The 13977-nt window shown below is 39.2% G+C and overlaps 1 protein-coding gene across 1 annotated transcript in view; it reads right to left on the bottom strand.

Annotated features, from left to right (window-relative positions):
* The window catches only part of reln (reelin), a 177776-nt gene that overhangs the window by 84038 nt on the left and 79761 nt on the right, over positions 1 to 13977 (bottom strand). Inside the window, exons 5-8 of the mRNA XM_038284654.1 lie at positions 9112 to 9144; positions 8951 to 9029; positions 8437 to 8533; positions 4635 to 4686 (exon numbers count right to left, since the gene is read on the bottom strand). Of these exons, the coding sequence (XP_038140582.1) occupies positions 4635 to 4686; positions 8437 to 8533; positions 8951 to 9029; positions 9112 to 9144 (261 nt within the window). The remainder of the gene's footprint in view (positions 1 to 4634; positions 4687 to 8436; positions 8534 to 8950; positions 9030 to 9111; positions 9145 to 13977) is intronic.

Consider the following 13977-nt stretch of genomic DNA (forward strand, 5'->3'; position numbering starts at 1 on the left):
GCTGGATCCTCGTCTTACATCTCATCAAACTTCTGGTCAGTTCTCTGTCGTCCTTCCTTGTCTCTTCCTGGTTCTTAGTTTTTGTTTTTTCCCTGATGTCTCCTAGATTCTGGTTCTTAAGATATTTTTGTTGGATTTTTTGACTCCTGCCTCGTGAGGTATTCTTGTTGGATTTTTGACTCCTGCCTTAGAGCCTGTTTACCTCCAGCCTCAGAACCTGAAAACCCATTAAATCACTTAAATTCATCTCAACCAACTTGTCTCTGCATTTGGGTCCTCTAACCAACACCACCAAATCGTGACACCAAAGGGAGGGACCCGTTCGTCAGTTTCATTTTGCATTTTCTCTAAGCCAAAACAAGGCTTTGTTGGGCTACTGATTGAAGCTTTGAACTCAACCCTATTTCTGACATTTTGAATTGAAAAACCTTCCTGGATGGGAAGCGAAACATCTTCAAACTTGCAAACAAAGTCCAGTAGATTGTTTTTTTTTTTTTTACTTTTCTGGAATAACTATGACCTGGATGACTGAGAATCTTCACCAGGCTGCAGGTTTTCTTTCCACCAAGCAATAGCACACCCGACTCCATTCATCTCATTAAGTGAGTCCAATCCTAACATGATTACTTGATGAAATTAATTGAGTCTGGTGTTTGAGATGCCTGATTTATAGGAAAGTTGGGACATCTCTCTGGTCCTCACATTAATTTTTCTTATTTTTCATTTTTCTTGCGTTAATAAAGGGTCCTCACAACATAGCAAGATGAGGATTTTGTTTGGATGCCATAGGAGTAAAGGGGACCAAAGGGTGCTAATGGACTAAAACAGTGACCTCCAACCTTCTCACCTGCCAAGTTTAAAATTAATGCCACTTGGATGCAACAAGCATTAACCCAGCTCCAATTTCTGGCTGAACTCTCCTACGTTTTTACTTTAAAGAGCCAGAGCAAAACAGCAGCAGCATTGCTAACCTTCAAACTACATAGCAGTTCGACATACAAGGGGTTGAAGTCGAGGCTTTACCTTTATGTACTTGTATTTTCTCCTAGTCTCACTCCCTTGAGAACAGAATGGATGTAATGGACATGAAAAATACAACACCTTTAAAAACTCTTCCATGGCCTTCTCAGTGTCTCCCCAGAAATTGTAAATCATTCATTTCTGTTATGCGGGAAGAGGTGGGGGGACGCAGGAGCGAGGACAGGAGGACGGAGAAAGAAACCCTGAAATATGTTTTCTAGCAGCAGATTTACTGACATGAAACGGCGTAAATGAACACTGTCTCCCTGAAATAGACAAAGAGCTATTTTGTCCCGCTGGATGGATTTAAACCAAAAAAATTACAGAGGTCTCACAGAGTGATAAAATCTCTACGCACCTTTTAAAACTTTTGAGATATGAAATGAGGAAAAAATATATATATTTGAAGAATTTAACTGTACCTTTAAATTCACAGAATCTGTCAAATTTACATACAAAAACCCAAACACCTTTGTGAGGGGGAAAAAAAATTAAAGGGCTTTAATTTCAATGCTCTGCTTTGTTTCTTGATTTCAAATTTTACAAAGACATCAGTTAGAAGGTGAAAATGAACAAAATTAGTTAAGTTAGAAAAAGATATTTCATGTTAAATATCTCTTTAACAATGCAGAGAAATGTAATTTTATAATTAAGCAACATAAATTAAAGAAAGCACTCTCTGGCTATTTCTGATAGAATATAAGCATAAAAAGAGCTCTTTATTTAAAGAGTAAAAGAAGTAAAAAAAATGGTTAATCCTTTCCACTCAGCACAAACAGTTTTTGAGTAAAGGGCATTAAAAATATTTGCAAACATGTCGATGAATCTAAATAAATTTAACTTGAGATCCACAACAAAATGCTGAGAAATAATCTCCAAAAGCCTCTATGGAGTTTTGCTGATGTTGATATGAAAGTGCAAATAAAGAGAGAAAGACTGCAAAACTTTAACTTTTATGAGAGGTGTACAGAAAAGGGAGCCATTATTCTCCCCCCCAAAAAACCCATGATGGAGCGAATGCAGGCAAAGCCCTGAACAACTTTCCTTGGTCAGAAAAAAAAATCCTAAATGGATTTATTCAGACAGCAGAACTGAGAATATTTTTTATAAGAGGAGGCTCAAATATAATATAAGACCAGCTTACAAAAAAAGAGAACTAGATCCTGTAGCATAACATTGACTTAAGTGAGAGCAGCTAAGAAATCACCAATGTGAAGTTCTAGGTCAGGGGTCAGGGGTCAGCAACCCGCTGCTCTTTAATGCCCCCATTGCAGATTCCTTAAGCTTTAAAAGTGTATGAAAATAAAAAAAATATGGATTTTTTTTGTCACAGTCTAGATTTTGTTATGTTTTTTTAGAGTATTCAGTTATACTTTGCTCCTTGTTTTAGTGTTTAATTATTATTTTGTGGTTTTCTTGTTAGTTCCTGTCTTCCAGGTTTTCCATTTGTTGTCCTCTGCTGCCCTCTTGTGTCCTCTATCCCTAGCTCTGTTTTCTGCTCTGTCCTCACCTGTTTTCAATCCTCTCGTTAGCCCTCTCTTTGTCTCTGTCACCTTTAAAAGCCCCGCCCTCTTCAGTTCCTGTTTGCTGGATCCTCGTCTAACCTCTGTCTGCTTACCTCGTCTCTCCCTGGCTCCTAGAGTTTGGTTTCCCCTGATGTCTCCTTGGTTCTGGTTTGTATGTTATTTTTGTTGGATTTTTTGATTCCTGCCTCTGTACCTGTGGACCTCATTAAACCCACCTAAATTCACCTCTGCCTACTTGCCTCTGCTTTTGGGTCCTCAATCCAACACCAAATCCTGACATTTTTTTGTTTTAATATGGTGTGTAGGAGGTCAAACAAACATTCATTAAGTTTCAAATATAGTAAATTTTTTTTAAAATAAATACATTTAAACAATAAATGTAAATATCTCTGTCATTAAAGATTTGCATCATAGCCAGCAGGACAGGTTTCAGTGCGGCACGGTGCCAGGCAGGTGGCTGTTGTAATAAAAAGCGCTGTGTGTGAAGATGACTGATGAGAACAGAGGATTCAAAGAAGGATGGACCAAATCATTTAGGATTGCCTTCATATTTGCTTTGTATTGAGAAGTTGTCAATTAATAAAGAGTCATTTGGAAAGGCATTTCCAGGGAAGGCATGCTAAATATGCAGCCAAACACCAAGTTGGGAGTGAGAGAAAAAGTGAGTTTGCAGAACTTCTAGATAAATTAGAGCAGAGCAAAGATAGATTGAAGAAGTAGATTGCATCTCCAAATTCCACTACTGCTGCTAGTAATGTTGCAAGCATGGAAAGCCGTTCACAGATCGAACAGCTGGTGCCCTTATCTAAACTTTTCTTCAAAAATAACACCAAAAATCTGTTTTCTTTAGTGTTTCTGTATGGGAAGTGTTGGAGGTTACAGGCCGATTATTATAAAAAAAGAAAACCCTTAGCATCTCCCAACTGAAAGTGGTCTTAACTGTTTTGTTCCTTTGACTGTTTATTTGGTTTTTATCATTTTTAAGTTTTTATACATCTTATCCCCATCGGTTTAAAATAAAGTTATAACTTTTTCCCAACACTGTCAGGTGTAAGCCAAATAAGATTAGGGTGAACAGGACTGTATTTTTTAACCTCATAGTGAGTCCATGTTCAAATTAGTGAAATCCTAAGAAAAAATGGTACAATTTCTGGACTGTCTTTGTAAAGTCAAGCAAGGCACAAGAAATCACCTTACAATCTGGCAAAAAAAACTTTTTTCAAAAAGTCTGTAAATACACAAATACAAGGTGCAACAGGTTTTTTCTTCCACACTGTTTACATTTGATCATTGCTGCACTTCATGGAATAGAAATGTTTATTTACTGTCTGATGTTAGGAATCCAGTTCTATGTGGGTTGTGTTTTTGTTTGTGTTTTCCCCCTCCACCACTAGGTGGCACCCTCTTCTCGTTGGCCCTTCCACACACCTGTGGCTGGTTGGCTCATTATCTGAGGACTCTTAAGCGGTGGACTGTCACTACCTTGACGCCAGAGTGTTTACCAGTTTTGGGTTCTCTAGCCAAGCTGAGTTTAGCTGCGTTTAACTGAATCTTTGTCTCTCTGAGATCTAAACTTGGTTTTTGTCTTAGCCTTTTCTGCAGGAAGTCGTCCTGCAAACTGGATATTTGGCCTTCCCCCCTGGAAGGATTGTTTGAGCTTCAAATTGAGCAGGGGATAAATCTCCAAACGTACTGTTCAAGTTCTCCTGGAAATCTAAGTGGCAGTCCGCTCCATTGCTCCTCAAGGAACCAACCTAACCAAAGTAAAACCTTTCCGCCCTCCAACGAGTCATCCAAATTCTGGAACCGACTGGATTCTGGTAAGAACACCTTTTGGGAAACGCGAGTCCTGTTTCAATCTATGTTTTTGCAAGTCGTCATCCAAGTTTCCCACGGAACCTGAACGTAACTCTGAACTTCCCTTCTAACTTCCAGTTCCGGTTCACCAGCTCTCTGAGTTACCCTGGATCCAACGCATCGTGTGTTTTCAACAAACCTGTTAAACTTTTACTCTGGTGCTCTGAGTGGTTTCCTGCATGTGGGTCAGATCCCTTAAAAAGAACATGACAGTGGACATTGGATACTCACCTAGTGCAAACTGCAGAGCTGAGGCAGTGCTGGTGTTCAGAGGTACAGTGGTCTAAAGAAGAAGAACATGATCATAGAATATTAGAGCAATAATGTCCGGTGGTTTCTTTGTAAACATTACATAAACTATAAAGGTATTAAACATCTTTCCAGGCGTACATGTATTTACCTTTTTATGTCTTAAGGATGTTTACTTTGTGAAATAAGCTGTTAGTGCAACTGCAGTGTTTCAAACATGATATTGCTGAGTTTAATGACTTGTTATTCAATCAGTCAGGTTTTGATTTTCAGGTCTAGTGATTAGAGCGTAGAGCTTGGAATCCTGAGGTTGTGAGTCTGAAACACTCTCCCACAGCCTCCACTCTGGGTCCCTGAACAAAGGGGACCCTTAACCCCACAAAGCTCCCTGAGCGCCGCACAATGGCAGCCCACTGCTCCCCAAGGGGATGGGTTAAATGCAGAGAGTGAATTTATTGGGCTACACTTGTGACAGTTTAATGACAATAAAAACGTGCGGAAGAAAACAAATTAGATCACAGTAAGTTTGTTTAATTTTAATGATCAAAATATGAGCTTATTTGCATAATCAAAATAATTAAATCAGTTTTTGTTGGGCTTTTAGTTTTAGATTGTCTTTTAAACAGCCTATTTGTTTTAGCTTGAATATGTCTGTTTTTCTGGATTAATATTTCCGTTGCACTTCATGGAATAGCTGCCAGGGAGCTGCTCAAAACATCTGGAACAGTGACAGACAACGCAGCTGCTTATCGCAGAAGTAAACAGACTCACTATGCACTAAACACTTTTCTGCTGTGAAGTGTGAAGCTTAATCTCTCACTGCAAAACAAACTGTTGGAAATCCACTTTGCAGAGACAGAGAGAGGAAAAGAAAGGATAGATAAACACTTTTGTATGTGTGTGATACAACTTAAATCTTGCTGTGATGTCATATTCAGCCTTTCTGCTCTAACATGCATTTTTTTGAGAAAATGTAAATGTCATTTATAAACCTATGTTTAAGGCATAAGCATTGCAAGTTATAACGATAATACCTATACATCAGCAGCAAGATTTGAAAGTTCAATAAAAGAAATTGGGCATTGGCTAACCTTCTAAAATGAATATGCTTCGATCCAAAAAATGGGTAATAAAATGGGTTAAAAAACAAATAAAATAAATAACCCCTGAATGTTGGAACTGTGACTATATAGTCATATGTTTACATCACTTTTTTTCATCACAATGTTTTTATCACTACTGCTTACCTTATCAAGGCTGCACTTTAAAAAATGAAATAGCTATACTTAAAGAAATTTCTTTTTGTTTACACTTGTGTGTACAAAATGACAATAAAAAATATGTCTAAGTCATAATAACAAGCAATAAACAGTTTAATATAAATTAGGGATGCACGATATAATCGGCCCCCTATCGGTATCGGCCTTAAAACTGAATATCGGACATCGGCCACCCCACCGATATTTAACTCGATATTTGATCAGCTTCTGAGTTTCTAAAGTCTATAAAAAAAAAAAATACTACTTCTTCTTCCTCAAAAACTTATTTTTTTACAGACTTAAAAACTTCTAAAGACGAGGGAAAAAATATTGATACATTAAAATATCGCAATATCTTCATATGCTGATATATTGCCATTTAAAAACACCATATCAATCTCTTTACTAATGAAATATTGATAAATGTCATCGTTATGCTACGAAATCCCCCGAAAATTCACGAAATTTTGCCATATTTTTATATGTTGATATATTGACGCGGTATCGATCTATTATACTAACAAAATCTCACAAGAATTTGCAAAATATCACGAGAGTTTGTAACAGAACGATGAAATTTCACGAGATTTTGAAAGTAAAATAGATCGATACCGCGTTTTTAAAAATCTATTTGATATCAGCATATGAAATTATATTTGAGTATATTATTTTTCAAAGTGTCAGAAATGGATAACAAAACAGCCATTTTCAATGACTACTTATTTTTGTCCAGCTTTAACATCGGTATCGATATCGGTTATCGGCTACATGAGTTTTAAAATATCGGCATATCGGATATCGGCCAAAATCCCAACATCGTGCATCCCTAAAATAAATCTATTCATCATTATGCAACAAATTCCTATTTTATTTTTAAGTACTTAAAAGGGATTAAATTAGGGCAACAATCCTTGTGTTTTTACAGGCATGTTCTTTTTTATTTGCTCCTCTTATGGACTGGCATAAACTTAAACGAACCAAATCCACATAAATTATAACTATTAGCAATTAGCACATAACTATGAGATGTTGTCATTTCTGTTATTAAAAAAAAATAAATTAAAGATTTAATAAATACCTTCTTTAATTATCTCTTATCTACGGAAGAGGATTAGGGCCACTGGAAAAAAAAGTTAACAGATTTTTAAATTTTATTTCAGTTTAACATGGGGGAAAATTCAGATTTCTGACTTTTTTCTCAGAATTCTGACTTTAATCTTAGAATTCTTACAGCTAACAAACATGTTAGCATCAAGCCATAGTCATGTCTGTTTTAGAGACTAGCTCTCTTGTTTTAATGACCTTCAGCTCCTCCATTAATGAGGGGACCCCTCGGGCACGTAAAAAGTTGCCTAATTCCGTCATTTTCCACCAATGTGTCACTGGCCCTCTCAAACAACTCACATCTTTGTCAGTGAAGATGAGTGCTCCCACATCTCTTCCTTCATGGTGCCCATCTACATTAAGATCCAAAATTCTGAGATTAAAGTCAAACTTCTGAGAAAAAAGTAAGAATTCTGAGATTAAAGTCAAACTTCTGAGAAAAAAGTAAGAATTCCGAGATTAAAGTCAAAATTCTAAGATTAAAGTCAAACTTCTGGGAAAAAAGGAAGAATTCTGAGATTAAAGTCAAACTTCTGAGAAAAAAGTAAGAATTCTAAGATTAAAGTCAAAATTCTAAGATTAAAGTCAAACTTCTGAGAAAAAAGTAAGAATTCTGAGATTAAAGTCAAACTTCTGAGAAAAAAGTAAGAATTCTGAGATTATAATCTCAGAATTCTGAGATTAAAGGCAAACTTCTGAGAAAAAAGTCAGAATTCTGAGATTAAAGTCGGAATTCTGAGATTAAAGTCAAACTTCAGAGAAAAAACTAAGAATTCTGAGATTAAAGTCAAAATTCTAAGATAAAAGTCAAACTTCTGAGAAAAAAGTAAGAATTCTGAGATTAAAGTCAAACTTCTGAGATTAAAGTCAGAATTCTGAGATTAAAGTCAAACCTCTGAGAAAAAAGTCAAAATTCTGAGATTAAAGTCAAACTTCTGAGAAAAAAGTAAGAATTCTGAGATTAAAGTCAAACTTCTGAAAAAAAAGGAAGAATTCTGAAATTAAAGTCAAACTTCTGAGATTAAAGTCAGAATTCTGAGATTAAGTCAAACTTCTAAGAAAAAAGTCAGAATTCTGAGATTAAAGTCAGAATTCTGAGATTAAAGTCATATTAAACCGAAATAAAATTTAAAAATTAGTTAACTTTTTTTTTTTCAGTGGCCCTAATCCTCTTCCGTAATTATCTGATAAGTCATCTTAAAATATACATAAAAGCTACTGCTGATTTACAGATTTCGGCTGAGGTGCTACAACACTATGTCTTTTTTTTTTTTATATTTAAAACTCTACTGTTGTCACAGTGAGGATGTTGTAATGTAGTCTGGATGTGGTTGCGGTTACTTGGTGGCTGCTTTGGATCTATAGTCAATTGGCCGTAAAATATGCAGTGTGGTTACGCTGTGGTCAAACATGGTAGTTACCAGCTCTCGCTCTCCAAAGTGCTCACAGAAAGTCACCGCTCTGCCATGCATCAGCACACCACACTGATCTCCGACCTCACAGTTACTGCAGTCTGACCTGTAAACAGTTTAAGAGGAGATAAAACAGAAATATATTTATCTTTGCAAACCCTGATGAATAAATACAATGTTTTGCAAAAAGTTTCCATCCTCCTTCAACTTCTTAATGTTACTTTTATGTCTAAACAACAAAGTTCACATTTTACAGGCAAAAAATCTCATAGCAGTGTATTAAACCATGCGTTCGCAAAGCCACAAAATGCAGAAAAGTCCAGGACATATACTTATGCAAGGCATAATAAATACTGGCTGTGCTCAGTTCATATTGTAAAACTGCATAATTCTCATGTTCTTACAGTTTGCCATAAAAAGAACATAAAAGTCGGCTGTAAATGACTAAACCTCATACCTGAGCATACCCAGAAAACTTACGAGGCATAGCAGACTGCAAGAGGAACTGAAGCTTTTCGCCTACCATACGTTAGGGTCCAACTCATCTTGCATGTTGGAGTCAAAGTCGTCTCGTAGCACAGCATGCTTCGCATGGAGCTCCACTGTAAATACACAATATGCACAATTTTGGCTGTGAAGTAGAGAAATTTATTAAATACAACTTGTAATGAAATGAAGACTCACTGAGATTGGGTCGCAGAGGGGACTCGGTTGGAGCTGAAACAGATGAGAAGGTAGTTCATATGCAAAAAAAGACTAATGATAAATGCAGACAGTTGCAGTATATAGAAACAACAAAGGTGGAAAATACTGGGAAAAAAAAACATTTCGATGCACGTATTTATTTGAACACCCACAGCCGGTTTATGTTTGTAAAGATTTAAAGATTAAAGGAATAGTACACCCAAAACATGATTAGCCTTCATTTTCTACTCACCCCCATGCTGAACAATACTCTGGAGTACTTTTTTGATATCTCAAATGCATCTGGAGATCTGGGAGGCTTCTTGCTGTCTGCTGACATTCAAATAATGGAGGTCTACGGTGCCCGAGGCAGAAAGGTCCATAAAAGTCCACAAAAAACGTGTCAATATTCCTCCATACTGCTCGTCCAATGTATTCCAAGTGTCCTGAGTGGGTAGCATCCAGAATTTACTCGAAACGAAGTCATTTAGAATGTTTTTAGAGCATAAACAGTAGTGTATAGGATTTCCTAAAAGCGCGTTCACGACGCTACGGAAACCGCGGAAGACCAAACCAGATGAAAGTGCGCATTCAGCGTCTGCTCTGCCGATAATGCAAGCGTAGAAGAAGAAATGTGCTGTTTACCTGTGCAAAGAAATAAAAACAACAAAAGAAAAATGTCTGAGGACTTCAGTGTTGAGGAAGAGCATGAGTTCTTCGACGAGCTGAATGCGCACTTTCATCTGGTTTCGTCTGCTGCGGTTTCCGTAGACTCGTGAACGCGCTTTTAGGAAATCCTATACACTACTGTTTATGCTCTAAAAACATTCTAAATGACTTCGTTTCGAGTAAATTATGGACGCTACCCACTCAGGACACTTGGAATACATTGGACGAGCAGTATGGAGGAATATTGACACGTTTTTTGTGGACTTGTATGGACTTTTCTGCCTCGGGCGCCATAGACCTCCATTATCTGAATGTCAGCAGACAGCAAGAAGCCTCCCAGATCTCCAGATGCATTTGAGATATCAAAAAAGTACTCCAGAGTGTTGTTCAGCATGGGGGTGAGTAGAAAATGAAGGCTAATCATGTTTTGGGTGTACTATTCCTTTAACTGTATTCATTAAGAATGTGAGACAAGACCAAAATTACATCATATCAGAGTAAAACAAAGTTTCTCTGCTTTCCCAAAGTCTCCTAGCTACTGATGTTGATTCCTTTCAGTAACGAAAGGCCTGGCTGCTATGATTAATGGTTCAATGGCAATTAACCGCCATCCTCCCCAGAGGCGACTGTGTGCTGTGATCTGTGGCCGCTGCCCAGCAAACACACTCAGCCATCAATCTCTCCCAGGGGACAGACAGCTCTGAGAGGAGGCAGGAGGTGAATGGGACGTTGATGAAGGGGTGGAGGCTTTGAGTGTAAAATCTTAATGAATCAACTAAGAGTTACAAAAATCATTTCAACTCAATTAAAGAGGACACTTTGGAGAGAAACACTAAACTCTATGCATATAAGTGCAAGGCAAACATACTTAAGTTTTTTTTTGAGTGAAAATATTGACTTGGGCATCTTACGGTAAAATTTTAAGCTTTTAAAAAGCTGAAAAACAGTGAATATACATAAGTTAGCAAGTAGATGTAAAGTGGTGGTAATCCAGTAAGTCAGTCATACATAGTGAAAGTTCTACAAAGCCAACTTCATTCATGTAAATACTGTTATCAGATGAGAGCTGTTTTCAGTGATTGCGTTGAAAGGACAAAACATAGAAAATGACACATCTTTGTAGTCATTTTCCAGAACCATCTTGTACAAAAAAACCTTAGCAAATGGAAAACAATTATCTTATCTAAACTGGACAATACAGACATAAAACATAATAATATTAACTGTCTGCTCCTGAATGCAGACAAAATAAAAGTTATAGTTTTTCGACGAGTCTTTCAAAATTAAGCTAAATAGTCAGTCACTTCATTTGGATGGGGTTAAACTGATTTCAGATAATAAAGTAAAAAATCTTGGTGTTATTTTTTCAGGACCTGTCATTTAAATCCTATATCAAAGAGGTTTCTAGAATTTCCTTCTATCATCTGAAGAATATCTCAAAAATGATAAATCTCCTGTCCAGGGGTGATGCTGAGAAACTAGTCCATGCATTTGTTACTTCAAGGCTGGACTATTGTAATTCTTTACTATCAGGAAGTCCACAAACTGTAGTTAAAAGCCTTCAGCTGATCCAAAATGCTGCAGCCAGAGTTCGGATGGAAATGAAAAAGAGAGATCATATCTCTCCTATCCTGGCTTCTCTTCATTGGCTTCCTGTTAAATCAAGAATAGAATTTAAAATCCTCCTTCTCACATATAAAGCCTTAAATGGCCAAGCTCCATCTGATATCAGAGATCTGATTGTTCCTTATGTTCCTAACAGAGCACTTCGCTCTCAATCTGCAGGTTTACTAGTGGTTCCTAGAATTTCTAAAAATAGAATGGGAGGCAGATCTTTTAGTCATCAGGCTCCTCTCCTGTGGAACCAACTACCAGTTTTAGTCCGTGAGGCAGACACCCTGTCTACTTTTAAGGCTAGGCTTAAAACTTTCCTTTTTGATAAAGCTTCTAGTTAGAGTGGCTCAGGTTATCCTGAGCTATTTCTATAGTTATGCTGCTATAGGCTTAGACTGCTGGAGGACATAGGGACCCCTTTTTCATAAGTCTGCCTCATTCTATCTCTATTCTCCCACTCTGCAGAATCTGTTAGTTCAATCTCTAACGTTCTGCTCTCTCTGCTTTTTCTCATAGTAGCTTCATCTGGTCTGTTCCTGTTTGGCTGTGACTCCATCCTGGAGAGAAATATCAGCTGTGCTGCTGCCATCAACACCTTTGTTTATAGATGCCGGAGATCGGCCTGTTTTTCAGTGTAGTCCTGTTTCTCTGACTGTGACTGGCTGGATTTGCTTTCTTCATCCTCTGACATGGGAGCTGCCTGGCTGTGTGTTTCCTAGACCGGGCCACCTATTATAGCTGCTTTTCGTATCTCTGCTTCTGTCTCCTTGAACCCCAGTCGGCCTCAGCAGATGGCCGCTCACACTGAGCCTGGTTCTGCTGGAAGTTTCTTCCTGTTAAAAGGAAGTTTTTCCTCTCCACTGTCGCTACATGCATGCTTAATGTGAGGGATTGCCTAAAAGTCAATCAGTCGATGCAATCAACTGGTTTTCCTTAGATAGAAAACTTTGAATCAATTTGACTGGATGATCTGATGAACTGTAAAGTGCCTTGAGATGACATATGTTGCGAATTGGCGCTATAGAAATAAACTGAATTGAATTGAATTCCTTAAAAAAAAATATATATATATATTGTAATGATTCTGTGTTTTGTTTTATTGGGGTCCATATGGTTATGTGTTTTCTGTTCCCTTCCTTGTGTGTTTCCTTTGCCTGACTCTGCTGGCTCCTGCTCTCATGCGATAGGCCTGTTGGTTCGCATGGGGGGGGGAAGCTGGGAGAGCAGCGGTTCCAGGACCGGAAGTGTTAAGCAGGTTGAGAAGGCTAACTGAAGGGCTATCTTTGTTGGGGCTTATGCTAGCCATGTTGTGAGGGGCGTGAGCTGTGGCCTCAGAAATAACAGCTCGTTTTGCTTAATAAACCTGTTGACGGCAATAGCTCGGCGTAACTGGCATCATTACACTGGTGTCAGAAGTAAACCATACGTGACCGGAACTACGGGACTGTGAGTTGTTTCTGCGCGCTAGCACCGTTAGCCGCTACGTTAGCGTCATGGACGGCGGGTTTTCCAACATAGGACTCAAGACAGAAGGGGAAGAAGAAGGTGAGGCTTGGAACGCAGAGCTGCAAAGGCTGGATAGGGCAAGAGCTTCTCTGCGTGGTTTCACAGTCGGGATGGCTGCTGAAGCGGGCCCGGCTGCCGGCGGGAAACCGCGGCCTGCAACGCTGTCGGCTCCGGCGGAGGACTACGCCGGATATTATGGCGGGGGCGGCGGAAATAACGACGGCGGCGAACATAACATTGCTGTACCGCTGAAAACGCCCAAGTACACCGGTAGGTCGAACTGGGAGGCCTTCCATGCGCAGTTTGAACTACTGGCTCAGGCAGGAAGATGGACATTAGAGCATAAAGCTTTGCAGCTAGCCCTCTGCTTACAAGATGATGCACTGGATTGCCTGTTGCTGTTGGGGTCGGAGGACAGGAAGGACTACAATGCTTTGGTTGGAGCACTAAAGAGGCGGTTTGGACAATGTGTACAGCCTAACGTCTTTAAAAATAAACTGTCCACCAGGAACAGGCTGGCAGGTGAGCCTCTGCGAGTGTTAGCTAATGACATTGAGAGTCTTACACGCAGAGCGTATGCACACATGCCCTCAAGTGTACAGAATGAACTGGCAAAGGATCAGTTTATTAGAGCTCTGTCTCCCCCGGAGCTACGGATGCAGGTTCAGCTCATACACCCAGCCTCCCTACAGGATGCGCTAGATTTAGCAATGGAGAGGGAGTGCCTCTGTGGAGCAGCAGCAGGAGGTGATCAGAGCGGACAACCTCCAGCTTGCAGGGCTGCAAAACAGACACAACTGGACCAGGAGAAGCCTGCGTGGGTTTCAGAACTAACTGAGCTGGTTCGAGCAGTCTCCCTGCAGTCAGCACAGGGCTCATCTGCAACCCCTGCCCTGTGTTGGGGCTGTGGTCAACCGGGACATCTCCTCAGACGGTGTCCTAAAGCATCCAGGAAGCAGGGAAACGACACAGGGGCCACAGAGGGGAGGCGTCGCGGACCCCAGCTGTAGCCTCCACGTCTGAATCACCATCTGACAGCCTCCAACAGCGTGGTCAGGGAACCCAGGCTCCAACGGC

This window comes from Cyprinodon tularosa, unplaced genomic scaffold (assembly GCF_016077235.1).
Source record: "Cyprinodon tularosa strain WSP-4 unplaced genomic scaffold, ASM1607723v1 ctg200, whole genome shotgun sequence".
NCBI classification, from domain to species: domain Eukaryota; kingdom Metazoa; phylum Chordata; class Actinopteri; order Cyprinodontiformes; family Cyprinodontidae; genus Cyprinodon; species Cyprinodon tularosa.